The sequence below is a fragment of the Aotus nancymaae genome, unplaced genomic scaffold (genome assembly GCF_030222135.1).
Source record: "Aotus nancymaae isolate 86718 unplaced genomic scaffold, 86718_ANA_hifiasm-v0.15.2.pri h1tg000029l, whole genome shotgun sequence".
NCBI classification, from domain to species: domain Eukaryota; kingdom Metazoa; phylum Chordata; class Mammalia; order Primates; family Aotidae; genus Aotus; species Aotus nancymaae.
Window position 1 is genome coordinate 92,764,096 of NW_026988442.1, and position 26,670 is coordinate 92,790,765.

The 26,670-nt window shown below is 62.6% G+C and overlaps 3 protein-coding genes across 4 annotated transcripts in view; 2 read left to right on the forward strand and 1 right to left on the reverse strand.

Annotated features, from left to right (window-relative positions):
* MYO7B (myosin VIIB) overlaps window positions 1–10,809 on the forward strand; it is a 98,051-nt gene extending 87,242 nt beyond the window's left edge. The window contains exons 34-48 of one of the 2 annotated variants that reach the window (XM_012462319.3): window positions 443–606; window positions 1,990–2,171; window positions 3,260–3,390; window positions 4,013–4,170; window positions 4,427–4,580; window positions 5,088–5,243; window positions 6,076–6,181; window positions 6,996–7,109; window positions 7,249–7,336; window positions 7,800–7,906; window positions 8,392–8,577; window positions 8,876–8,992; window positions 9,213–9,296; window positions 9,462–9,581; window positions 10,003–10,809. In XM_012462319.3, the coding sequence (XP_012317742.2) occupies window positions 443–606; window positions 1,990–2,171; window positions 3,260–3,390; window positions 4,013–4,170; window positions 4,427–4,580; window positions 5,088–5,243; window positions 6,076–6,181; window positions 6,996–7,109; window positions 7,249–7,336; window positions 7,800–7,906; window positions 8,392–8,577; window positions 8,876–8,992; window positions 9,213–9,296; window positions 9,462–9,581; window positions 10,003–10,104 (1,969 nt within the window). In that variant the 3' untranslated portion in view covers window positions 10,105–10,809. Of the gene's footprint in view, window positions 1–442; window positions 607–1,989; window positions 2,172–3,259; window positions 3,391–4,012; window positions 4,171–4,426; window positions 4,581–5,087; window positions 5,244–6,075; window positions 6,182–6,995; window positions 7,110–7,248; window positions 7,337–7,799; window positions 7,907–8,391; window positions 8,578–8,875; window positions 8,993–9,212; window positions 9,297–9,461; window positions 9,582–10,002 lie in introns of those variants that run through there. The other variant, XM_064382863.1, reaches the window with a different exon arrangement.
* Window positions 10,810–11,095: 286 nt separating this feature from the next.
* LIMS2 (LIM zinc finger domain containing 2) overlaps window positions 11,096–26,670 on the reverse strand; it is a 33,057-nt gene continuing 17,482 nt past the window's right edge. Inside the window, 7 exon segments of the mRNA XM_012462323.3 lie at window positions 11,096–12,051; window positions 12,053–12,164; window positions 12,804–12,879; window positions 12,997–13,045; window positions 13,611–13,703; window positions 14,702–14,852; window positions 15,581–15,730. Coding sequence (XP_012317746.2) covers window positions 11,542–12,051; window positions 12,053–12,164; window positions 12,804–12,879; window positions 12,997–13,045; window positions 13,611–13,703; window positions 14,702–14,852; window positions 15,581–15,730 — 1,141 coding nt within the window. The 3' untranslated portion in view covers window positions 11,096–11,541.
* On the forward strand, window positions 18,882–25,392 carry GPR17 (G protein-coupled receptor 17). The gene is made up of 2 exons (XM_012462325.3): window positions 18,882–18,930; window positions 22,997–25,392. Exon 2 carries the CDS (start codon window positions 23,028–23,030, stop codon window positions 24,045–24,047), a length of 1,020 nt encoding a protein of 339 aa, XP_012317748.1. The 5' UTR covers window positions 18,882–18,930; window positions 22,997–23,027; the 3' UTR covers window positions 24,048–25,392.

Consider the following 26,670-nt stretch of genomic DNA (forward strand, 5'->3'; position numbering starts at 1 on the left):
AGGTGTGCGGTGGCCACCACTCCCCACTGGCCACCACTCACTGAGGCTGACCCTGCTGGGCGCTTTCCTGTATGCCAGGAACTCCTGACAGCATCACCTATTCTGCAGATGAGTAAACTGAGGCACACCAAGGCTAGGTGGCTCAGAGTGAGCACCAGGAGCTCATCTCAGCTCTAACCTTCGCAGTGTTCCCGTGGTGCCCCTGCCCAGAGCCAACCCCACACATGGGCTGCCCCACTCACAGCCTCCAAGGGGTGCTGTGCTCTTCCGTCCTTCATTTGTCCAGCCCCACAGTGGTGTCTGGCCCGGTCCTGGCCCTGGCAGAGCAGTTCTGTATCCTCATCTGTGACTCAGGAACCCCCACCCCACCTCCCGAGGCTGTTTAGGGGCTGGATCGGGGGAGGTAGGGAGGGCTCCTGGTCATGCCGCCATTGGTCTCCAGGGAGGCCCAGGGCGGGCAGAGGCTGCTGCTCTCCACGATGCACGAGGAGTTCGAGTTCGTGTCGCCCAGCAGCGTGGCCATCGCTGAGCTGGTGGCCCTGTTCCTGGAGGGCCTGAAGGAGAGGTCCATGTTCGCCATGGCCCTGCAGGACAGGAAGGCCACAGGTGCCGGACGGGGTGGGGTGGGGTGAGGGCCGCGCATGGGGTCTGCAGGGAGGCGGTGTGCCCATCTGCACACACAGCAGCCGCAAGGCAAGCAGAGGCAGGGAGCGCTCCAAAGCTCCGTGGGGGCAGCTTTAGGCAAGGCCCTACCTTCTCTCAGCCACTGCTTCCTCTTCTACAGAATGAGGGGCTGAAGGAGGTGGTCTCCAGCCGCTCAAGGCCAGCCATGCTCAGGGCTGCACGGCTGCAGAAGCACCGAGGCAGGCCAGCTCATCCCCACAGTGCACTGCTGCAGAAGCACCCCATCGCCCCTTTTTTTTTTTTTTTTTTTTTGAGACGGAGTTTCGCTCTTGTTACCCAGGCTGGAGTGCAATGCCGCAATCTCGGCTCACCGCAACCTCCGCCTCCTGGGTTCAGGCAATTCTCCTGCCTCAGCCTCCTGAGTAGCTGGGATTACAGGCACGCGCCACCGTGCCCAGCTAATTTTTTATACTTTTAGTAGAGATGGGGTTTCACCATGTTGACCAGGATGGTCTCGATCTCTTGACCTCGTGATCCACCCGCCTCTGCCTCCCAAAGTGCTGGGATTACAGGCGTGAGCCACTGCGCCCGGCCTCCATCGCCCCTTTTAACAGACGTGAGGCCAGAGGTCCAGAGATGGAAGTAGCTCACCCAGGGTCACACAGCTCAAGGGGGTGAGAACCTAGTTCCCAGCCACAGCTCCCCTGCAAGCCAGCACTCCAGTGACAGCTGCGCTGTGTCTGTGGGCTACAGGGGAGCCTGACAAAGCCCCACGACCCCCATGGCCCAGGCTGCTGGTCGGGCAGTCATGGGCGGTGTGGGGCGGTTGGTGCAGGGGCTTCAGAAGGGGGTGCTGGGTTGGATGCAGCAGAAGAACCTGTGCATGCGTCTTTGGGAGTGAGAAATGTCAGCCCGAGATGTGCCACCCTGTCACCCCATTCAGTCCTCACGGCCACCGCACAAGGGAAAGATGATTGCCATCTCTAAATTCCAGATAAGGAGGTGGGCTAGAGAGGCAGGCAGCACTCAGGCCAGGCATGGGGACTGCCAGCCTGTGCACCCTCCATCCCTCAGCCCCGCTCCTGGCCAGCCCTCCGAGGGTCTCCCAGGGCTGGGGCGGCAGATCTCTCGAGCCGCTGCCCACCCTGGGCTCTGTGCCTGTGCGGGTGCCGCAGGTCACAGCCCTCTGGAGAGCCCGAGGTTCTAGTCCCACCCCACTCACTCTCAGAGTGGTCTTCTGCCCACCACCCAGTGCTTTGCTCCATCCATCAAAGGAGATGGCTCACAAAATGCCAGCACAGCCGCTGGCCCTGCAGAGCCCTCAGCAAATGGCAGCATTTTGTTCCTTGTGCCCTGGCCTTACAGATGACGCCACCCTCCTGGCCTTCAAGAAGGGGGACTTGTTGGTCCTGACAAAGAAGCAGGGGCTGCTGGCCTCGGAGAACTGGACCCTTGGCCAGAACGACAGGACAGGCAAGACGGGGTTGGTGCCCACGGCCTGCCTCTACACCATCCCCACGGTGACCAAGCCCTCGGCACAACTGCTGGTAACTGGCACGCTCAGCTGTCCTCAGCCTGGGCACCCGAGGGCAGGGTGGAGTGGTCCTGGGATGCCCAGCCGGGAAGCCAAGCTCAGGGCCTTCAGCCCACCTAGAAGAGGCCAGGAGGGCTACCAGGGCATGGGGTCAGCCCTGCCAGCCCCACCATTGCTGCGGCAAGGTGTGTGTACAGTGCCAGCCCAGCTCTTCGTACTTAGTAGGTGCTCAATAAATGGGTGTTCCCTCCCTCTTCCATCATGGGTGTTTCCTGGGGACAAACCCAATATTTCTCTGCTTTTACAGTGCCAGCCCAGCTCTTCGTACTTAGTAGGTGCTCAGTAAATGGGTGTTCCCTCCCTCTTCCATCATGGGTGTTTCCTGGGGACAAACCCAATATTTCTCTGCTTCATTTACACTCTGACCCAATGGGGGCCAAGTCTCTCCCTGAACAGGGGAACCACCCACCTGAGCCCCCAAGACCAGCCTCTCGGGAGGCAGGAATGGCAGGCATTGCAGCATGTGCATACTGAGTGCCAAGTATGTGCCCTGTGTCTGCTGTACAAGGCGGGGCACAACAGCAGCTCCACCCTCAGGGCAGACATTTGGGCAGATAATGATGAATGGATGGCAACCGTGCAAAGTGCCACCAAGGAGGGGGACAAATAATAGGGTGGGGGGCTCACCCAGTCTGAAAGGCATCCCTGAGGGAGGAACATTTGTGCTGAGGCCTGAAGTTGGTGGCAGACCAGGCAGGCAGGGCTGGGGCGAGAGGTGGCCCTGAGGGGAGGCAGTGTGGTGAAGGGGAGCTGAGGAGCTGGCGGTCCGAGAAACCCAGAGTGCTGTGGCCTCCAGAACGGGTGATGCGGGTGACACAGCCATTGCCGCTCATCCTCCCGAGGGAAAGGAGACAGGCACCAAGAGGCAGCGTCACCGTCCTGGGTCACGAGGCAGGTGACATGGGTGTGGGTAAGCCCTGGCCTGTCCAGCCCTGTGCCTGACCCCTCCCAAGTCACTGAGGCAGCCAGGCCAGGAAGAGCCTGCAGGAAGGGCCTCGTGGGCATGGCTCCTGGCCACCCACAGGCCTGTGTCCCCTCCAGAGCTTGCTCGCCATGTCACCAGAGAAGCGGAAGCTGGCAGCCCAGGAGGGACAGCCTGCAGAGCTACAGACCAAGGAGCCACCCAAGGAAAAGCCACACACCCTGGAGGAGTTCTCCTACGAGTTCTTCAGGTGCTCCCCCAGCCCTGCCCCGCCCCATTGCACCCCCAGCCCCACCCCACCCCTTTGCACCCCCACCCCTGCCCCACCCCATTGCACCCCCACCCCCACCCCTGCCCCACCCCATTGCACCCCCACCCCCACCCCTGCCCCACCCCATTGCACCCCCACCCCCACCCCTGCCCCACCCCATTGCATCCCCACCCCTGCCCCGCCCCATTGCACCCCTACCCCAGCCCCGCCCCACCCCATTGCACCCCCAGCCCTGGCCCACCCCATTGCACCCCCAGCTCCACCACACCCCACCCCATTGCACCCCCAGCCCCACCCTACCCCACCCCATTGCACCCCCAGCCCCGCCCCACCCCACCCCATTGCACCCCCACCCCCACCCCACCCCACCCCACCCCATTGCACCCCCAGCCCCACACCACCCCACCCCATTGCACCCATGAGGGTTGCAGGGAGGCCATGCCACCCATGTGGAGCCTGCCTGGCCTCCTCAGACCAAGGAAGTCAGAAGGGGTTTTCAGCAGGGAAGGGTGCTCCGTGCCTCCCGCAGCCACCCAGGGGTGTCAGACAGAGAACAGAGAAAGCCACAGGGCAGGCCTCATGCTGGCCTCTGACGTCCCAGGGCTCCAGAGAAGGAGACAGTGAGCAGAGCCGTGCTGCCCCTTTCCCGTGCCCGCGGCCATCTGTGGGCCTATTCCTCCGAGCCACTGCGACAGCCACTGCTCAAGCAAGTCCACACCAACATCGACCTCTGGGACGTCGCCTGCCAGATCTTTGTCGATATCCTTCCCTGCCAGCCTGCCCACACCTTGCCAACCCCAGGGCACAGGCACCCAGCACCTCCCGGCCCTACAGCTGTGCCCTAGGGCAGGGGAACCCAGGTCTGAGAAATCTAGAGTGGTGGGACAGAGCCCACATGTGGCTCACCACAGGGCTGGGGTCAGGAGTCAGTGAGGGGCCTAGGTCAGGGTCAGCATCTATCCCCATTCGGGTCAGTGTGGGGCTGCCCCAGCGCCGTGCTCCTTGACAACCACACCCATCCTCCGGTACATGGGCGACTACCCCTCTCGGCAGGCCTGGCCCACTGTGGAGCTCACCGACCAGATCTTCACGCTGGCCCTGCAGCACGAGGCCCTGCGGGACGAGGTCTACTGCCAGATCCTGAAGCAGCTGACGCACAACTCCAACAGGTCTGCTGGACGGTGGCCAGCACGTGCTGGCACCCTCAGTCCTCATCCTAGCCCCTGAGGCGCAGGCCGAGGCTCAGAGGGCACACTGCAGCTCATGGCCACAGAACCCCTGCCTGGGCGCCTGTGTCAGCAGTGGGAAGGGCTGGGGCCCTTGGTCTGCTCTGCTGATGTCCTGGGGGCAGTCAGAGGAGGAGAGGACAGCCCTGCCCTGGGCCCGCCCTCACCCACCTTCCCTGTGTGACCTGGCAGGCCATGGCCTCTCTGAGCCTTAGTGTCCTCCTCCACAAAATGGGTGCAATACCCACCCACCCCCATCTTAAGGGTGCAGAAGCCTGTGGCATTCGGCAGCCAGGCACAGCTGGCATGGTGCCACCTGGCTGGTGTCCTCCCCCTCGGGCCCTCCAGACCCCAGGCGGGTCTTACATCCATCCCTTCTCCCCAGGGTGCCTTCCTGGCCTGGGCCCCCTAAGGAGCCCTTCCCAGCTGACAGACACCACCTCCCTACAGGCACAGCGAGGAGCGAGGCTGGCAGTTGCTGTGGCTCTGCACAGGCCTCTTCCCGCCAGGCAAGGGGCTGCTGCCCCACGCTCAGAAGTTCATAGACACTCGGAGGGGGAAGCTGCTGGCCCCCGACTGCAGCCGCCGCATCCAGAGGGTCCTGAGGTGAGCCCAGCACCTCCAGCCCCCAGCATTGGCCCTGGGCCTGCAAAGCTGGGATACTGTGGGAACTAGCCAGCCCTGCAGGAACTCACAGTCCCCAAGGACTCTCCAGAAGCCAGTGTCAGCTTGGGAGGCAGCACTGGACCCTGAGTCACCAGAGAAGAGGGTGGAGGGTGAGGCCCGGGAGGGTCAAGGGGAGGCTCAGTCATAACCACCAGCTCCCCTGCCCCACCCCTGCCCAGTGGTGGCACAGAGGCACTGCCTGAGGGTTAGAGGGAGACCTGGGTGCCCCAGCTCAAGCCCTCGAGGCTAAGGTCAGAGGCCCGTCCCTCCAAGTCCATGCAGCCCCCTCCTCCGCCCACAGCTGGGAAGCTCTTCCTTGGCTGTCTTTGCTCTCCCCAACCCCTTCTGCGTCCTCTGGCTTGGCCTCCTGTGGCCGTGAGGCGGCGGGTTGACCACGGGAGTGGCCATGATTTTAGTGCCAGCCGTGGTCACAGAGGGAGGTGGGCACCCCACTAGAGGCCCTGCCGGAGTCCCTGGCCCCTGCCTGATGCCCTTGTTGTGTGAGAACAAGAAGAACACAGCCGGCCCCGCCCACCGGCGCCTCCCCGGGAGCCCCTGGCCTGGCCCTTCCCTTCTGGCACAGCTGCATCATCGCCACCTCTGAGCCAGGGGCAGCTCCCAGGGCCGTACAAAGGGCCGAAACCACCCCTAGCGATGGTCACTGGGGTTACTTTTCTTTTGTTTCTAGCACATGGTTTAGGGCCCAGGTGGGGCTGGGGCCTGGGTGAGGATGAGGGTGGGGGGCACCTGCAGCACTCGATGTCCCCCTCAGGACAGGGCCTCGGAAGCAGCCCCCGCACCAGGTGGAGGTGGAGGCGGCGGAACAGAACATCTCCAGAATCTGCCACAAGATCTTCTTCCCCAATGACACCAGCGAGGTGAGACCCTGCCCTGGTCTCCCTGGCAAGTCTCAGGCCTCCGGAGGCTGTGGGACACCATCCCTACTGGCCCAGTCCGCTCTTGGTCACCCTTGGAGGGCCTTTTCTAGGGCTGTCCCATCTTCAGCAGTCTCCTGCCCCCTCCCCATGGGACACAGACCCTGCCTGCCCTTGGGTGCTTTGGAAGTCGGGCCGGTCTCAAGGCATGAGTTGGGGGATCCAGGCCCAGGACACAGGAGAGAGGACAGAGGGATGGGCAGCAAGGGTGAGTCCCTGAACTTGGGGGCCCTTAGGGGTTTCTGACCAACTGGGGCGCAGGGGAGCAGGTGTCCCCACTGGGTGTGCCTTGAGCACAGAGCCTGCCATGGCTGCTGGGGAAACAAAGGGGACAGGGGACAGGTGGGAGGCCACCAGGACCCAGCCGTGACAGAGGCCTTGGCCAGGGGAGCAAATACAAGCGGGCTGAGCGGTGGAGGTGGGCAGTGCCGCCTCACACCCTCTCCAACAGCAGGGTGGTCTTTTTGGCCTTGGGGACAGTTGAGTCCCAGTAGCAGGAAGTTCCCACAGTCTGGCTGCTGGGCTCTCAAGGCGTGTCAAAAGGCCAGGCCTCCAGGGCCCCAGGACAGCAGAGGCTGGGACTGAACAACGTGAACCTCTGTCCAGGGTTCTGGAAGTGAGGCTTGCCCTGCTCAGGGCAGACCACATCCAGCCCAGGTTTGACGAGAAAGCAAAAGTGCCAGGCTAGGAAGGGTCATCCTGGGCTGTGCTGGCCCCTAGCCAGGCCCCAGGCCTCACCAGCCGCCTCTCTGTCCAGATGCTGGAAGTGGGTGCCAACACGCGGGTGCGGGATGTGTGTGACAGCATTGCCACCAGGCTGCAGCTGGCCTCCTGGGAGGGCTGCAGCCTCTTCATCAAGATCACAGACAAGGTGGGCTAGGCTGGGGCTGGGCGGGCAGTGGGCAGGTGGGCAGTAAGCGGGGCCCTAGGTGCTGCCTGGGGGCTCTCAGCCTGCCAGGGGCACTGGTGCCGGAAGCCACCCAACTTCCCTGTACCTTCCCCTGCCCCAGGTCATCAGCCAGAAGGAGGGAGATTTCTTCTTTGACTCCTTGAGGCAGGTGTCTGACTGGGTGAAGAAGAACAAGCCACAGAAAGAAGGTGAGGAGGCCTCTGCGGAGCCGGGGGAGGCGTGGCCGGATGGGGTGAGGGGGCGCTGTCGGCCTCCGTGGGCAGGGCCTCCTGCAGGGCCCATGCCAGTTCATCCATCCATTCATTCCCCTGTGTGTCTCTGGGTTGTGGGGACAACCGGGCCCTGGGGCCTGGCGGTGAGGGCCTCCCAGCTAGGCAGGAGCAGGTAGCTGACCACTGGGTGATGAAGGATGCCCAGGGCTGAGGGGCATGAACCCATGGGGCGCTGGGGGACTCCAGGAATGTTCCTGGAGAAGGCGGCCTCTACACTAGTCTTGAAGGCTAGGCTAGGGAAGAGATGGAGTCCGGGGAGGAAGAAGGGTGGAGGCTTTCCAGGCAGGGAGGCGGCAGGCACAGTGTGAGGGTGGCAGGGGGTCAGGGCTGGTGGCACCTGCCGGGATAGGCGTGGTGCCCACTGCTGGCCCTTGCCCAGGGGCCCCCGTGACACTCCCCTACCAGGTGTACTTCATGCGGAAATTGTGGCTCAACGTAGCCCCAGGGAAGGATGTGAACGCGGACACCATACTCCATTACCACCAGGTACCAGGCAGGCTGCCCTGGGAGGCATTGGGGCCACCCTTTCTCCCACACCTCTTCTGAGGCTGTAGAAGCCAGCAGGCCAGGGCAGGGCGAGCCTCGGCCTTGGGTACCCATGTGGTAGGCAGAAGAAGCCCCTGAGAGCTCTGGAAGCAGGAGCAGAGGGCAGCAGTGTTTGGGGACAGTCACTGCACTGGTTCCTGCAGCGTGACTTGGGGAGGGTGGGGCAGAAGGTCCTGCAGCCCATGGAGCAGTGGCCTCGGCCCGCAGGGCCAACCACATGGGTGGAGCAGGCCATCACCCCCACGCAGATGTCAGGGAGCCCCGCCCTGACTCAGGTCATTCCCCTGGCCTGAAACTCTACCCTGCTCAGTCTGCCCTGGATGGAGTGGTCTAAGCCCCAGGTCCCCACCACCTAAGCGAGAAAGAGGTCGGGGTGGGTGGGCCGCAGCGGGACACCCAGCATGCCCAGTGTGTCCACCACTCAGGAGCTGCCCAAGTACCTGCGTGGGTTCCACAAGTGCTCGCGGGAGGACGTCATCCACCTGGCGGGCCTCATCTACAAGGCCCAGTTCGACAATGACCGATCCCAGCTGGCTAGTGTCCCCAAGATCCTGAGGGAACTGGTGCCCGAGAACCTCACACGCCTGATGTCCTCGGAGGAGTGGAAAAAGGTCCCTGATGGGGCTGAGGAAGGGTCCTTGGGCTGCTGCCCCTCCCGGGGACCCTGCCCCAGTGCCATGCCCTGCCTGGGCTCCAAGGGCACGTGGGCGCACATGGGTGGTGTGGATGGTGGGCTGGCTCCACATATACCACACCTTCCCACGCTGTCCACGGCACCTCTGAGACTCTGTCCCATGCTGCACTCCCCCTGTCCCCCCGTACCGGCCCTGGGGTAGGCAGGTGCTGCCCTCACCGAGGCTTTGGGGGCCTCTGGGCACCCAGGCCCTTACTGGCCCTCCCGTTCTCCAGAGCATCCCTCTGGCCTATGACAAGCACAAGGACAAGACCGTGCAGGAGGCCAAGGTGGCCTTCCTGAAGTGGATCTGCCGGTGGCCCACCTTTGGGTCCGCCTTCTTCGAGGTGAAGGTAGGCCTTGCCCCTCGCCCAGGCCTCCTACCCAAGAAGGCCCCCCTCAGCACTGCCCCGGCAGACCCAGCGTCAACCCACACACATCTTGGTTGGGGCTGGACACAAGGCTGGCGTGCATGGGCATGCATGTATATGCGCGTGTGGCCCAGGTGAGCTCCTGGGAGGTGCGGCCTGGCCTCCCGGGCTGGACTGTGACCATCGTGTCCCTCCCTCTCAGCAAACCTCAGAGCCCTCCTACCCCGACATCATCCTCATCGCCATCAACCGACGTGGGGTTCTGCTCATCCACCCCAAGACCAAGGTAGCTGCTGGGCCTCCAGAGGGGCTGGGGGCCACCTGGTCCAGGGATCCGTGCAAGTGGGGCTGTGGTCACCTCCGTGGTGTGTCCTGCCTCTCTCCTGTCCCCGAACACGCACAGCCCACGGGCTCTGGAGGCGCCCTGCCCACCCACCCATTCTGCCCCCAGGAGCTGCTCACCACCTATCCCTTCACCAAGATCTCCAGCTGGAGCAGCGGCAGCACCTACTTCCACATGGCGCTGGGGAGCCTGGGCCGTGGCAGCCGCCTGCTGTGCGAGACCTCCCTGGTGAGCCCAGGTCCCTTCTCCCAGCCAAGATGCACGGGACAGAGCTGCTGGGGACTGGCTTCCCCGCCCCACCCTTTTCAAGTGGCTCACTAAGAGGGCTTGGTCACGGGGCCCAGCCAGGGCCAGGAGACCTGGAGGGGGACCGGGTACATCCCCAGGACCAGCAGCCAAAGTGGCAAGGCCAGGCGGGACCCCCTACCCCTTTGGCCCGTTCCGAGGAGAGAGGGAGACCCAGCCCCAGCAGGGCAGACAGGAATGGTGGCCCCAATGCCTGTCCTGGGAGGCAAGGGCAGGAGCCCACCTTCCCTCTCTCCTTGCCCTGCACAGCTGGTTGCTGAGGAAGAGAAGGTGGTCCCTGAGTCAAAGACCCCCACCTGCCCTCTGCACCCACAGCCTCTGACCCACCCTGTCCCCTGTCCAGGGCTACAAGATGGACGACCTGCTGACCTCCTATGTGCAGCAACTCCTGAGTGCCATGGACAAGCAGAGGGGCTCCAAGGCCCCAGCCCTGGCCAGCACCTAGCGGCGGATGCTGGCGTGTCCGCTCAGGCGCCTTCCTGACCTCTAGCCTGGCGGCACCTTCCCAGGCCCCCTCAGCCCAGGGCCTGTCCTTGGCAGGCAGCCTTCCATGCTGCCCCACACACAAAGCCCGCTCAGCGCCCCCAGACAGCCCCCTCTGTCTCAAACACTGCTCATGGAGGCCAAAAGACCAGCTCAGAGTGGGGTCGGGAGTCTTGGACCCCCAGGCTGTTGGTGGATGGCTGCGAGGTCCCCCCACCCCACCAGAATGTTTAATAAAAACCCCTGGAGAGAGGAAGTGAGCGTGTCTGAGGGAGCAGTGTGGGGTGCCAGGTGGACAGGGGGCCCGGGAGGCGCTGGCCCTCAGAGAGCCACAGAAAAAGGAAAATGCCGTGTGGCTTCCCCAGGGCACCCGGAGGGCAGCTGCATTCTCCAGGAATGACCTCATCCTTCCCTCATTCTGTTTCCTCCCTCCCTTCCTCCCCCTCCCTCCCTTCCTTCCTGTTCCTCAGACTAGGGAGGGGCACTCATGGGAGAGTCCCCGTCCCAGGCCCCTCCTCACACCTTCCGTCCTTCCCCCGGGCACTGAGATAGCCGCACTGCCCCAGGAGGCCAGGGCAGAGGTGCCACTCTCTGGCTGCCGCTTCATGCTAAGGCCAGCCTACGCCCCGACAGTGGGCAGAGCTGGACACCACCTCCGAGGCCTGGACTCTGCCACCTCGCTGGCACGTCCTGTCCCTGCCCACTCCCTGCTCTGCCCATTGGGCCAGCTTATGTGGACCCGGCCACCCAGGCCTGTGGGGTCCTGGCTGGGCTAGTCTTCAAGCTTTGATAGCAGCCTGGCCTGGGATGGAGGCTAGGACCCCCTGAACTCGTGCCTGCCTGTCTGATGTCTGTCCCTTTGTTCAACAACCCCACCAGTGGTATGCCCAGAGCCGCTGCCACCCCGTCCACCTCCCACCCCTGCCACAAACCACGCAGGCTGCTGCGGTTGTGTGAACAAGCCTTCATTGTGCAAGCGTGAGCCCTGCGCCAGGTCTGCACCAGCCGCAGACGAAGCCTCCTCCCTGGAGGTGGGAATGAGCCACCTCTGACCCCACCACCTCCTGGACCCTGGCCCCACCCAAAGGCTCAACACAGGTCCCAAGGTAGGGGAGGGGGAACCCGGGTGGGTGGCCGAGGTGGGATTCCAGGAAGGCCTTCTGAGGGATGGAGGTGGGTCCTCTCCCTCCAGGTAGCTTGTGGGTGTAGAGAGAGGACTTGCTGGCTCGGTGTGGGCACAGGGACACTGTGCCGCTGGTTGAGGGAGTGGTGAGGGGTGAGGACGACCCCCAGAGGCCTCCATCTGCGTGGCCCTGGCCCTGTGGCTCCCACAGGCTGCCCTGGCCATGGGTAGCCCATGAGCCACATGTACTTAGCGGGGCCGCTCTGGGGCGGAGGCTCACGCAGGACAGCACGCGCTACCGAGCCACCTGGGCAGGGCCGGGCCGGGCCAGGTCAGGAGCTGTGATGCAGTTTGCTCCTGTCCCTGGAGGTCTGTGGGCGGAAGCTGTAGGCACAGGCGGACGTGGCTGTCAGACGTGGCCCAGCCCGTCACAGGCTCCCACTCCCCAGCTTCTGCCTCCTCACAGAGAGAAGCCACAGCCAAGGAGAGCGAGACCCGGGGAAGGCAGAGCTGAGAGAACAGGAGGGGAGGAGGCGAAGAGGAAAGAGAAGGGGGAGATGCGGAGGGCCGCAGGTGGACGGGGACGAGGGGCCACGCGTGGGCAGCAGGAGGGGAGGAGGCGAAGAGGAAAGAGAAGGGGAGGGTGAGATGCGGAGGGCCGCAGGTGGACGGGGACGAGGGGCCACGCGTGGGCAGCAGGAGCGGGGAAGGCGGAGGGCAGAGGCGCAGCCCGGCAGGGGCGCTCGGGTGTTCAGGCGGAGCTGAGGTCCGAGGCCTTGGGCTGGGCCTTGCGCGAGGTCAGCTCCGACAGCTTCTTCAGCCGCTTCTTCAGCTCCAGCGGGAACTTCTCGTAGCACCTCTTACACACGGGCTTCATGTCGAACTCCACAAACTTGTTCCTGGGGAGGAAGCCGGCCTGTCAGCAGGGCCCCACACCCTCCACTTTAACCCCAGACAGGTGCCCGTGGAGGCAGAAGAGCAGGCTTTCCCCGGCCCCAGCTTCCCCATAGCCGCCTCTCCCAGCCCGCAGGCCGGGCCCAGGCTGAGCTGGCCGGAGAGCACAGGAATGAGAAGGGCCTTAAGGTTTCCCTTCCCTCCCAGAGGCTTCTTTCAGGTGCTGACACTCCAGAACCGTCTATGGCTCCCTGCTGCCCTTGGAAACCTGGACGCCGTCTCTCCTCTCACAGCTCCAGCCATCCCACGCCCCTTGAGGCTTCCTGGATGCGCCGCTGACACTGCTGCCTTTGCATATGCTGTTCCCTGGGCTGGAAAGCCCTTCCCTCCCCAGAGCCCAGGGTTCTAGCAGGTGTGTTAGAGGAGCGAGTGTTCCTCCTCCTCTCACTGTGCCCTGGGGTCCCTGGACCTCCCAGACCCCCTGGACCTGCCCCCATCTCCCTGGGTGTTGTGGGGCCGGGCTGTCCCTTGTCCCCACCGTATCCCCAGGTCAGACCCAGCCAGTGTGCCGGACGGCTGCTGAGAGGGAGAACCCGTGGGAGCCCCTCCATCCTGAGCCCCACCCCACGATCACAGGCACTCACTTCAGGGTGAGCTTGCTGTTGCAGGTGGAGCAGGAGAAGCAGCTCACACACCAGGCCTTGTTGAGGGCTGACACCACTGCGGGGGAAGCACGGGACTCAGCAGTCCTGGCCGGGCTGCCCAGCTGGGCTCACAGCTGCAGCACCCAGGCCCCAGAAGAGCAGGTGGGGAGGGGGAGGGAACACAAGGCCTCACCATCGCCTTCGATCACGTGGCTGCAGTTGTAGCAGACGTCTCCGAAAAGCTGCGGGCCGAGTAGGCTGTCAGGTCGGCTGCCGGCAGTCACACCCCAGCCAGGGCCATCATGCCACCGGCCTGGCCTTCCAACACAGCCCCTCTCAGGCATCTCCCGGGCCCTGCTGCCAGGCTGGGATGAGGGCACTGCAGCCCATCAGAGCAACCCTCACCCCCCGGGAAGGGCATCAGGCTGGGCATTGCTCCCCAGAAGGCCCCTTTGCTCCGGCTGCTGCTGCTGTCCAGCGAGGAGGTGAGCCCGGGTGGTGACCTCACCTCATCAGCCTCCCCTGCCTTCTGTCCCAGAGCAAGGGAGGGAAGGGCTTGCTGGCGCTGTCAGCCCCACATGCCCAGGACCTCACACACCCCCCAGAACATTCTTCAAAGGAAGACACTGAGGCTGAGAGAGCTGCCCAGGTCTCAAGATCCCAGGCCAGGAGCCAGGGCTGAGGGTGCAGGCCCAGGCCCAGCACCTGGCAGAGCTCCTGAGGGGCCGCCCGCAGCCTCCCCTGCTCGCAGCAGCCCTCCTGGCCACCCCTCCAGCCCACGTCCCCGAAGGCCCTGCACCAGCTCACCTGGTTGTAGTGGGTCTCGCAGTAGGCCAGGCCCTTCTTCTCATAGTGCCGGTGCCCCAGGAATGGCTTCTCACACTTGGCGCAGACGAAGTGCTGCGAGAGAGGGCGGCCGGCAGCATCAGGGCTACAGCGGTGACCCCGAGGGACAGGTGGTGACCCAGAGGACAACAGTGACCCCAGGAGACAGCGGTGACAGAGGGGACAGGAAGCAGAGACTGGGCGGGTGGAGGCCTTTTGGGATTCACACTGTGGGGGCGCTGACACCTCTGTGGATGCTCTGGGCTCAGCAGACCCTGCCCGTCCTCTACGGCACTGACGGTAACCTTGCACATCACCATCCCCTCCCAGTCTGGCCTCCCCCTCGGCAGCCTCATCCCCAGGAGTCAGGTGCCTGCCTGGTGCTGCAGTATGGTGGACCCTAGAAGGCAGAGGCAGCCCTGCCTGTCCATGTGGGGCCTCCTGCAGGCACCCCCCACAGGCCTGGGGGGTTAGCAGCACTTGCATTCCCCGGGGATCTGCATGTGGGGATGAGGGCTGGGGGCTGGGGACTGGGGCCTGCATCAGGGCAGGATGGCATGGCCTCCCACTCACGCTGCCACCCAAGGCACAGCTTCTGGGCACAGCGCTGGCCAGGCCATCAGGGAAGGTGGTGGGCTCACTGTTCCCAGTGTACCCGTGAGAACATGAGAGTCCACACCCAGCGGGAACACTGCAGGTGACCCAGCGCACACACCTGAGGAACTCTCCAGCTCCGTGTCTGCACAGGGCTGTCCACACAGCAGGTTCTATCAACCACAGCCCCCCAGGCGCCCTGGGCAGACTGCCCCCACGGTTTTCTCCAGACTTTGGAGTCTCTTAGAATGCCAGCATAGGGAAGAGGAGAGGTGGGCACTGGTGTCTCCTGGCTCCTGTGGGCAGGCTGGGATCCCTGGCTGAGCACAGGGAGGGGCAGTACCCCAGAGGAAGGGCCTCGCCGGGAGCCAGCCATGCGGCCTGGGCTGGGAGTATGGAGGGGCTTCAGGGCTCTGGCTGTGACCCTGAGCTGGGGCAACCCCCCAACCTGAGGCCATGTGCCCGCCAGCCTGGCTCACCTCCACGTGCCACTGCTTGCCCAGCGCGTTGACCACGCGGCCCTCGATGGGCCGGCGGCAGGCCCCGCAGATGGGGACGCCCATCTTGTCATGGCAGGGCAGGCAGTAGAGCTCACCCTTCAGCTCTCGGGCCTCGGCCGTCAGCTCCTTCCTGGAAGACAACGTGCAGCCCCCGGGTGCCGTCCCTGCCCTTCTGCAGGGTCATGCCAGCACCTCCAGCCCAGGGCACAGCTCCCCGAGGGGTCATTCTGTCCCGGCAGAGCCGAGGCGGCCGCTCCCTCTGATCTCTAGGCCCTTTGAAGGCTTCCTGTGCCCCAGACGGGCCCTGGAGCACAGACTTCCCGCACAGCCCAGAAGAGTGGCCTGTGTTCTGCACCCAGGCCTGTGAGAAGCGGGTCTGTTCTCGGGCCCCCCTCCTCCTCCAAACCAGACTGGGTGTCTGGGATAGGCACAGAGAGGACTGGAGGGGACGGTGGGGGTAGGCGAAGAGGGGGCCGAGGGGCTGGCTATGCCACTCCTCTCTTCAACCCCAGCACCAAGCACACTCCCGGTCTCTTCCCCGCCCCCTCTATCCCTCAGGTCCCTTCCGCCACTCCAGCTCAATCCTCACATGTGATCTAGGGGCCTAGCCCACCCGCCCCCTTAGTCTCAAGTGCCCCACTGGCACAGAGCCCTGGAGAGAGAAGCTTCCTGCCTGGCCGATTCATGGCCCCCGGCCCACCTCCGCCCTGCAGCCCCACTCTCGGGACCCCTCTCTCTGCCCACCCTGCTCACCTCTCCCACCTCAACACTTCCCCGGATGGAGGACCCACCGCTCCTTCCCTGGTTCAGCCCTGGCGCCCCGCCCGCCCCCACCGCAGGGCCGGGCAGCACACCTACCCACAGTGGGTGCAGTTGAAGTGGTCGGGGTGGTAGGCGTCGCTCCTGAACATGAGGGGCTGCTCGTCGATGACCAGGTGGCACCGCTGGCAGATGTACTTGCCCAGGCCCTTGGCCTTCTCACGGTTGTGGCAAGGCCGGCAGAGATGCCTGTGGGAGGCAGGGGCATTAGGAGCAGATCCCCACTCCCAGACGGCTCGGCCACCTCCAGGAGAAGAGAGCCCGGACCCCTGCATCTCCACTGAGCAGCTGGGGGCTTCAAAGGGGCTCATCCAGGGCCCGGAAAAGCATGCTGCCCAGTCACAAGGCCCAGAAGGCCACAGGTGCACCCTGGAGATGGGACCGGTGCTCGGGGAGAGGATCGGCAGGAAAGACGCCGGAATGCGAGCCTTCACTTTCTCTGGGTGGTATTTTTCCTCTTTCCACTTTTTCTAAGTCTAGGGAATGGTGCAGAATAGAGCAGACATTTAATGGATATCTGCTGAAAAATTGTTTTATTTTCCAAATGTATTTAACACCACGAGTTACAGTGAATGCCACTGTGCCCAGCAGGGTGGCCAGGGCATGCCCGGGAGGTCACTCGCCCCCTTCCTTCGGGGTTTGCTGGATGAAGAAGGGCCCAAACACGTGCAGGCGCTTTCTGTCTCCAAAAGACAAGCACCGCTATGTCAGATGGAGGCCCCAAACCCAGGAGCTGTCATGACAGAGACTTTTTGTGAAGGCCTCAGAATAATTTCTGATGCTACTCACTGTGCTGGACAACAGCTGTGTTCTCAGCCGAGAGGGAAATCAACATGGGTTCTGTTTCCTTGGACCTCAAAGGTGGCAGGAATCTAGACTCAGAGTCCCCAGGCAAAGACACACCAAGGCCCCAAGCCAACACCCCTGCTCCTGTTACCACCTGCCCCCCAAATCTATCTCTGCTGCTCCTGCTGCACCCAGGCCTCCCTTCCCAGGCCCCCTGCCCCCAGGGGCCCTCTCCACCCCCCACCAGCCTCCACAGCCCCCCAACGCCTAGTGTCTGCCCTCCGACAGGCTGGTCAGGGAGGATACTGAAGAGATCCAATCTCAGACCCAAGATGCCCACCCAGGTTATGGAGGGCAGACCCCAGATGTCAGGGCCACCCATTCAGTGTCCCTCCCTGGACCCCAGGGGTCTGCTACTGCTGCGTCTGGACTCCACCCTGCATGGCACTGTGCTCCATCTGCCCTGGGGTGTCTCGTCATCAGCTGTATGCAAGGCAAGGGGCCCAGCCGCCACTTGCTAAGCTGCTGACTGGCTCTCTGTGCCTCATCGAGACCCTATGTGCCCGGCGTGGGGCAGCAGCTCAGGGTCAGTCGATTGAATGCCTGGGTGAATGACTGGGCAAGAGAGGAAGGGAGCAACGGTGGGCATCATCACCCTCAGCAAGTGGCCAGGGCCCCGGCTTTTACACTCAGCAGTGGGAAGCACCTGTGGCCTGTGGCTTCAGCCTTCATCACCACGATTCCTGAAGCCCACCCTTGCCCAGACACCGGTGCTCCAGGTACAGCCCTAGGCCACCTCCTCAGCAGGTCCGGGGCTGAGGTGTCCCACCTGGCGCCTGTGACAGCCAGCCCATGTTCCCCGCAGCACCTCTGTCCCAGACTCGGCATTTAGGCCCTTGACCCCACTCCATATTCCAGTGATTCCTCCTGAGCGTCAGGACAATACTCAACCCACGAGGAATTACTTCTGTTTCAAAGCTACAGAAATCATCTCAACGCCTCAAAACCATCGCCATGGTCAAGGCCCTTGAAGCCACGGACAGCAATCTCCCAATAACAGAAGGTCTGTGAGCCCAGAAATGCCCGCTCAGGGTGGCTAGCTTCAAGCAACCACCTTTCCAGCCAGTGTGAGCCAATTCTTCCAGACAGCCACCCGTGGGCACAACAGGAAAGGGACCTGCGCCCCGGCTCAGACACCTCACACCCAACTGACTCTCAGGCCAGACAAACCAGGAAGCTCATCTCTCTGGAAGGAAGTCCAGATGGAAAACAGCTTCTCAACAGACCCCATCACAGCACCAGATCTAAAGGTGACCTTCAGAATTCTTTTTCAGGTTGAATTAGGATAGAATCAAAGAATTTTAATTCAAAATGCAGCAGAAAAACGAAGCAAAATAAACGTGCACACGAAGCCTAAGTCCTGGAGTGACACGTGCTTGGGTTCAAATCCTGGCTCTGTCGCTTCCTACTGTTTGCTGATGGGTGAGTTTCTTCACTTGTCTGAGCCTCAGTTTCCTTGTCTGTAAAATGGGGCAATAATCCCAGCTGCAAAGGGTTACGTGAAGAGACAGATGGAAAATAGATCGTGTGATAGGCAGGCACTCCTTAAATGCTAGTCACATGCATAAGGTTTTCAACATTTTAACAACAAAATATAAAGTCTTTTGAAACCAGGAAGGGTGATTTGTTTTCCCATGTCTCTGGATGTATCATTTTCAGAAAGGGAAAAACTAACTTTGTTCCCTCAGTCTCAGAGGCGGCCACCAGCAGCACTCACAGGCACTGCAGCCCGGAGCCACCCCAGGGAGGAGCCCCAGGGCCAGCGGTCACATTCGGATTCACCGGGGCTCCCGTGCAGAGGAGGAGCTGTAGCGACGGGGGCCCGGCCTCCGAGCTGAGTCTCGTCCCCACGGGCAGGACAGCGCCCCATTATGAGGCTCCTGCAGCTGTGTCTCGCTCCAGATAAAGGCCATGATTTATTCTGTGTGCCCAAATGGGGCCTCATTATACAGGGCAGGACACAAGGACCCTACAGCAAGTGTCCTCAAAGAGTCGCCTCTCACTCGGTGAGCAAGACTCCTCAGCCTCCCACCCTCCGTTCACAGGCTCTCTCCCACACACCCCCCACTCCGCCCCGGCTGTCTGTGGGCACAGGCCTGGGAGCGCGGCCTGTTGCCATGGCAGCCGGCCCCTCCTTGCCCCCATCAGTAGGAAATCATCCCGTTCTGAAATGTCCTGTTGTGTCCGTCAGCTCCAGCCCAAGCCCCCCACCCAGCCCCCGCCTGCTCCGAGGCTCCAAGACAGTCACACACTCAGCCTCTGTGGCCAAGCCGGGGGCGGGGGGCATGAGCCGGGGACACACTGGAATAGTCACGCTTCAGTGACAGCAGCGGCAGCCAGAGGAGCCGCCCGCCACACAAGGGACCCCTCAGGAATGAAGCAGCCTTTCAGGGCCAGAGGCGCTGTGGTCTCCCTTCATCTCCTTAAATAGCCAGCCTTCCACCCACAGAGGCACAGAGCCCCTGCCACCACTGCCACCCACGGGCAGAGATCACCTGCCACCCGCAGACTCCTGCCCCTTCCTCCTGGACCAGCAGCTAGAGGTAAGGGGTAGGCTGGGTGGGATGGGCCGGGAGCCCAGGGCTAAGCAGAGGAAACACAGCGGGGAACCCCGCCCGGGGAGGCAGGCAGCAGCCTGTCACATCCCATCTCTTTCGTAATGGTCTGACCTATGCATTGAAGGCTGACCACAGTCTGAATTCACAGCAGCCCACAAAGCAGCGTTTTGTCCCTCTGTTCGGGGGTCGCAGAGGGAAGTGGCTTGCTCGCAGTCCAGGCTGCACTGACAGCGCCCCTGCCCCTAACCGTTAGGCAGCTTGGCCCACAGGGGAGCCAGATGCCTGGGAGAGGGCTCAGGCCAGGGATGGAGTGGCACTAATGCAAAAGAAACTGCAACCACTTGGCCACGGCGCTGCCACCACGGGCCCTTCCCGAGGCCACGTGGGCCACCTGCCACCTGCACAGAGGCTGACCTGTCCTAGATGCTCACCTCACCCACAGCCATGGGACCCAACACTGCCCAGGCCCCGGCCGGCTCCACGCCCCTTCCTCTTAGGGACACCACTCAGTGGCCATCTGAGCAGTAAGCCTTGAGGAGCCAGTGAGTGTGGGCTGAAGTTTGTGTCTCCAAAGGGCAACGCAGGGGGAAGCAGGGCCCATCTCAGACCAAACTGCAAAAGTCAGTATCAGAACTGCTGAAACAGGGCACAGAAAGGGAGGAGAAGCCTCAGAAACCTGAATCAAAGCGGTGTAAAATGGAGTCTCAGTCCTGGAGAGAGAGGTGCACGCAGCCTTCGGCCTGGGCAGGAAGCTGAGGGCGGTGCCCAGGCAGAGGCCCGCAGGCTGGAGGCAGCAGGCGCCACAAGCCCACCCAGTGCTACAAGACGAGCAAGCCCGGCAGTCACTCAGGGCCCTGCGCCCAGTCGCGCTCTGCAGTCACTGACTTGAAACTCTTCCCTTTTGAGCAAGGGGCTGCTTATGCTCATTTCACGCTGGGCCCCTAAAATTAGGGAGTGATCCCGGGGCCAGGCTCCAAGGAGGAGGTGCTGAGCCTGGGAGATGACGCCAGGACAAGCTCTGAAACCAAGTCACACTCCCTGCCCTGGCCGAGACACCCTGGCGGCCTCCAGAGGCAAGACAGTGCCCTGGGGACCCAGGGCTTCCCTGGATTCATTTCCAGCTCCAGGGCCAATGTCCCCTGGTCAAGTGACCTAACTTTAGCAGAAACTCAGCCTTGATTCCCTAATCTGTAAAATGGGGCTATTAATGCCTATCTCTTCAAACTGGTTTGAGCCAGCACAGGCAGTGCCCCCATGCCAGGCAGAATGGGTGGTGGCACCTGTGAGCTGCTCTCTTGTGGGGCTGGGTGATGCCTGCACTGTGGGGCACAGTACGGGCCCGAGGGACAGCCTAGGGTGGACGGCACTCACCTTGGTCCCTTCCCACCCCCAGGTTCTAACAAGAGCCCCTCACTCACTGGGCCCCCTCACCTCTTCCAGTCTTCAGGGCTTCCCCGCTCACCCTCTCCTCCCCTCCTGCCAACCTGCAGACAGCACACTGTGTGCCCCTCCCCTCCGCTGTGGGCTGTCCTGCCTGCCCCGGAGCCCTGCTCCTCCAGTCTCAGGGTCCTCACCCCCAGCACGTGCAACATGACACCCCCAAAGTCACAGTCCCTGCCCTGCCCCACCGGCACCTGCTCCGTGTCCTCCCCCGCTCCTATGTCCCTCCCTGCTTTTACCTCTCATCCACAGCCCCCTTCAGAGCCCTCAGACCGTCCCCAGGGCTCCAGTCAAGCTTGTCCGTCTCTCACAAGCATCACTCAGCCTGCCTTCTTCATCCCTCAGCTCCCTGCCCCTCACTGTGGTTTTAGCGGTCCCAGGGAAAGTGCCAGCCGAGACCATCCAGCCCAAGTCAGAGGACTGTGGAGCTGGAGTCCTGAGGAATGGGGTCCCCATGAGGAAATCCACACTGGACTAAGAACAGACCCTGTTCCTGGAAGCAGCAGGAAAGCACCTCTGGTGTTAGAACTTCAGACATCCCGAAACACTCTGAAGCTGGGGGGCCTAGAGAAATAGCTAAAAGGTGCTATTATTAGGCAGGTGCCCTCTCCTTTGCTTGAGGACATAGATGGCCAGGTGCTCAGGCCAGCCCTCACCCTCCGTGTGAGGACCACAGCAGCTGGCCGCTCGCTCTCCTGAAGGAGGGATGCGGGCCCTCCCACCCTTCCCTAAAGCCACCTCCACGCCTGCTTCTCCTCCGTGTGAGGACGACTCCAGCCTTCTCCTCCAGGGGCTGCTGTGCCCATGGGCAGTCACCATGCCCACTCTGCCCCATGCCACCAGCATCCTGAGGTAGTCCTGCGGAGTCAGTACGAGGAGAGGGTCTGGGCGCGGTGGTTCGTGCCTATAATCCCAGCATTTTGGGAGGCCAAGGAGCCCAGGAATTTGAGACCAGACTGGGCAACATGGCAAAACCCCATCTCTTCCAAAAAATACAAAAATTAGCCAGGCGTGGCGGCATGAACTTATAGTTCCTGCTACTCAGGATACTCAGGAGGCTGAGGTGGGAGGATCATTTGAGCCCTGGAGGTTGAGGCTGCAGTGAGTTGATTGTACCACTGCACTCCCGCCTGAGTGACAGAGCGAGACAAAAAAAAAAAAGGAAACTGAGGCTGAGAGAAATGTGCAGAGTGAATTTGCTGCAGGCATGTCCTCGGCACTTGGTGCAGAGCCAGGCTCAGCCAGGATGAGGACCATGCAGGATACCAGCTTCTCTCCTGCAAACCCCTCTCCAGCCTCTGCTTCAGCCTGGCTATGCAGGGTGGGGATTGTGGGTACTGGGAGGCCGGGATCTCAGAGGAGCCCCAGAAGCTGTGCCGTCATCAGCACCCACCTGGCCAAAGCCTGCTGGAGACCCCGATTCGAAGGCGGGTCCAGCCCAGCGTCCTGCCCCTGTTCAGGGCTACAGGTTGCTCTGGCCCCACCGCCTGCCCTCTCCTGCCCACACCCCCAGTCGCAGGCCTGGGTTGGGAAGCAAGGTGTTTGGGACCCTCCTTCTCCTTCTTGAATCTCCCGAGTTGACAAAAATCAAAGCAGGAGTGGGCTTCTCTGTCTGCTGAGGGTGGGGAGCACCCTATCCAGACCCAGGGCTCACCAGATGGATATGGCTTGTTACCCAGGCCTGTCAACGGGGCTCTGCACTCGGCCTTCCAAGGTGAGCAAGCCCGGGGCCTCCAGGCCTCTCTGGGGCTGCAGATCTGACCTGGACAACCCTGGACAGTCTCTCTGCCTCTGGGTAAAACGGTTCTTCCCTCCTGGAAGAGACACTGCCTCCTGGTGGTGGATCTACTCTGGCACAAAAAATGCTCCCAGCTGGCCTGATGCCCAGGCACAGGCTTCTCCTAGCACAGAAGTCCAAACAGAGCTGGTGGGCTGGGAAAGCCCCCAAGAGAGACGCTGAGACTCTCAGGCGGGTAGAAGAGCAAACCTCTGACCTCCCAGGACACCGCCCTTGCTGCCATCCTGGGGCCACCCTCCTGAGTCAGGTGCTAGGGGAACCGTGGTCAGGCACCAGCAAGGGAAGCAAAAAGTGGTGACACCCTGGCCACTGCACTTGTGAGCAGGTGGGTCAGAAAGGGTCCAGGCACTCAGGTTGAGCGGAACTCGCCTGCCAAGGCTGGGATTGAGCTGGAGTCACAGAGACACACTGCCCCTGCCCCCAGCACCCCTGCCCCTCGGACAGCACACCTCAGGGGCAGAACAGAACACCCAGAGCCTCACCCAGGTGGAGCCCATGTCCCATTCCCTGCCACGGCACCCACCCAGCCTCCCAGCTCGGAGGAGCCTCGGATCTCCCGGGTGGCAGGGGTGCAGCTGCGCAGCAGGGAAATGCCAAGCCCTGGTTCCGTATTTGCCTTGTGCTGAAGTTCGGAATGCCTTTGAAGCTCACACACCCCAAATGAACGAGGAGGTCCCCTCGCAGCCCCGAGGGCAGGGCTGAGCTTGGAAGCGGGAGGTTCTGAAATCATTGGAGACCTGGTTTCTGGAGTTGGAGAGCGTGAAGCTGCGTGGGTCGCAGGCTCATTATGAACTCTTTGCTTGTTCCCTCTAGGCTCGTACCCGGCTCTGTCTCCACCCAAAGCATGAATGGCCTTGAAGCGGCCCCCCCAGGTCTGATCACCAATTCCTCCCTGGCCACGGCAGAGCAATGTGGCCAGGAGACGCCACTGGAGAACATGCTGTTTGCCTCCTTCTACCTCCTGGATTTTATCCTGGCTTTCGTTGGCAATGCCCTGGCTCTGTGGCTTTTCATCCGAGACCACAAGTCAGGGACGCCGGCCAACGTGTTCCTGATGCATCTGGCGGTGGCCGACCTGTCCTGCGTGCTGGTCCTGCCCACCCGCCTGGTCTACCACTTCTCTGGGAACCACTGGCCGTTCGGGGAAATCCCGTGCCGCCTCACCGGCTTCCTCTTCTACCTCAACATGTACGCCAGCATCTACTTCCTCACCTGCATCAGCGCTGACCGCTTCCTGGCCATCGTGCACCCGGTCAAGTCCCTCAAGCTCCGCAGGCCCCTCTACGCACACCTGGCCTGTGCCTTCCTGTGGGTGGTGGTGGCCGTGGCCATGGCCCCGCTGCTGGTGAGCCCACAGACCGTGCAGACCAACCACACGGTGGTCTGCCTGCAGCTGTACCGGGAGAAGGCCTCCCACCACGCCCTGGTGTCCCTGGCCGTGGCCTTCACCTTCCCGTTCGTCACCACGGTCACCTGCTACCTGCTGATCATCCGCAGCCTGCGGCAGGGCCCGCGTGTGGAGAAGCGTCTCAAGAGCAAGGCGGTGCGCATGATCGCCATGGTGCTGGCCATCTTCCTGGTCTGCTTCGTGCCCTACCACGTCAACCGCTCTGTCTACGTGCTGCACTACCGCGGCCGCGGGACCTCCTGCTCCGCCCAGCGCGTCCTGGCCCTGGGAAACCGCATCACCTCCTGCCTCACCAGCCTCAACGGGGCGCTCGACCCCGTCATGTATTTCTTCGTGGCCGAGAAGTTCCGCCATGCCCTGTGCAACTTACTCTGTGGCAAAAGGCTCACGGGCCCACCCCCCAGCTTTGAAGGGAAAACCAACGAGAGCTCGCTGAGTGCCAGGTCAGAGCTGTGAGCGGGGGCGCCGTCCAGGCCAAGCGCCGACTGTTTAGGACTCAGCAGACTCAGCGAGAGGCACCTACCCTTTCCCCAACACCTCCCCGGCAGGAGGCCTGAAATCTCAGCAGATGCCCACCGTTTCTCTCGATCCCCTAGTCTCAACCCCTATAAAGGGGGAACTGATGAAGGGGATCTGCCGCCCGGCCCTCTGCAGGGTCTTGGGATGCTTTCAGTGGCTCATAGACACTCAGCAACCTCACCCATAGCACGGAGAGAGGAGGCCGGAAGAACAACCCTGAATACAAAGGAGGCCTTTCTTTCCCACTAGGCTCCCAGCCTCCTTCCTGCTACAGAATCACACAGTGGCGAGGCTCAGCAGAAAGACCAGGAGGGCAGGCTGCAAATGACCCAGAAGAGGGACCTGCGGGGAAGACAGGGAGTCTCAATATTCCTTTGCAGTGCAAGGTGCTCTGGGTCCCCTCTGTGGTGCCTCTGCCAGACACCCCCTGCCTGAGTTGAAGGGACACAGGCCACACATTTCAGGCTGGTTGCTGGGGAACCTCAGCACTTGCAGCCTGCAGGGACCCCGCACAGCTCTGGATTCTGGATCCCTCCTGCTGTAACTCCATGCACAGACCTGCCACCCCCAGAGCTCCTTGGCAGACTCCCAGGCCTCCCAGTCCTGGACAAGCACGTCCTGTGCAGTCACGGAAGCTAAGCTCAGGCCGGAGCTGGGCTGTGCACCTGCCTCCCACCGACCCAGACCCCGAAGGGATGGCCCCAGCCCACTCCCTCCGGAGAGGTCTCTCTCTGTCCGAGCTCCTTCCCTTGCCAGCGTGCAGATATCGCCCTGACATACCCTCTTTTGTACTTGCTTGGACAGATCATAAACATAACTGTAGCTTTAAGACTACAAAGGTTATCGTGTTTGGTCAACATAAAGCGTCTTCCAGAACTTCTCTCTTTGACCCAAGAATGGCGAAGTGGTGGCACAGCGGCAGAGGCAGCCTCTCGGGCTCTCTTGCTGGGGCGCTGGCAGCTCACAGTGTGTCGGCCCAGATTCTGAAGCTCTGCACTGTGGGCTCGGAGGGCCGAGCGGGCGCCCTCATTCCTCACTCTAGCTGCCGCCCTGCCCCGTCCCTACGGCAATACACTTGTCGCACATTTGACTTTCCAAAGCACTTCCAGCGTCTTCTGAATTTCCCCAACCAGCCCTTGGTTGGGGCAGTGGCCCTGTGCAAACCTCGGCTCAGGAAGGAGACTAGACTTGCTCCACACACCCTGTCAGCGACGCTGCTGGTCAGCACAAGCCCCGGTGCTGTCCCTCGGCCCCTGCCCTGCACTGTCTGCCCCCTCAGTCTTTCATTTAGACAACCTGCTGAATGCCAGGCACTACCCAGCCCCGAGGACAGCAGGCCAGACACCAGGCACGAGGCCATGTGCCTCTCTCATGGGCAGCGCACGGACAAGAGCTCGGCAGTGTCAGGGAGGCGTCTCGGAGGAGCTGTGGGAGGGAACAGAGTCGGACAGAGAGGGTGTGGTGGGGATGCAAGGCTGTGGCCTGTGTGGGCCCGCACTGCCTCCAGTGACACCGGGGACACATGCACAGGCAGCCTTGGGGGTCAGTGGAGGAGAATCCCAAACTGCTCGGGCCCCATTGCGTTTGGGATGCCTGGTGGACACCACGTGGAGGTGGCTCATGGGCAGCTGGGGACAGCGAGACAGAGGCCTGAGGCAGACACCAGGATTGTCCAGACATGCCTGCCGTTTAGGGCTCTGGGACTCTGTCTGCAAGGGCAGCCATGAGGGACAGGCATGGAGCCCCAGACAACCCCCCATAGAGAGACAGAGAGGAAGGACCCCCCCATGGAGAGACAGGGAGGAAGGTTCCCCCATGGAGAGACAGGGAGGAAGGTGGCTCAGAGGAGGAGAGCGGGCATGTGCAGCTGCAGGGGCGGGCACAGCCACAGGAACACAGGGTCCTGGGTGCCAGAGGGGGGCGTTTCTGCACCTCAGCAGCGGTGGTGAGGGCTGCTGAGGGTCAAGAGGAGGTGTGGATCCCTGGGCAGATGAGGCCTGGGCAGTGCGCTGGAGGGCAGCAGATGCGCTGGGAGGAGCTGGGGAGGAAGGCCAGGCAGTGTTTTGAACCCAGCTCCCCCACCCGGCCCTTCAGAAAGAAAGAGAGTGTGGAGTGGAGAAGGGGGCCCTGGAGAAACCGTGGGATGGACGGGGCGCACAGACAGACGTGGGGCTGGAGGGCATCCCAGAGCGGGGCCCAGGGAGGCGGGAGACGAGGCCACCTGCTACAGGGACAGTGCTTGGGGAGGGAGGACGAGAGAGCAAGGCTTAGCAGAAGGTAGGGACTCCCGGAGGACCCGTGAGGTCTGTGGCCCTGAACTTAGAGTAAATGTGGGCATTTCCCTCCAGCCACACTGAGCTGCGCAGGTACAGGCAGGGGAAGGGGGACAGGTGGGGTCAGCAGGTGGGGTGGCCCGGGGTTGGGAGAGTGTGATTTCTCTTGGCTCCCAAGAGGCCGCTAGGAGCATGCTGAGCCTGGGGCCCCGTAAGCTGGGGGCTGGACTAACCGCCCTGAGGTGACGTGGAGGGTGACATGGAGGGTGACGCAGAGGGTGACGCGG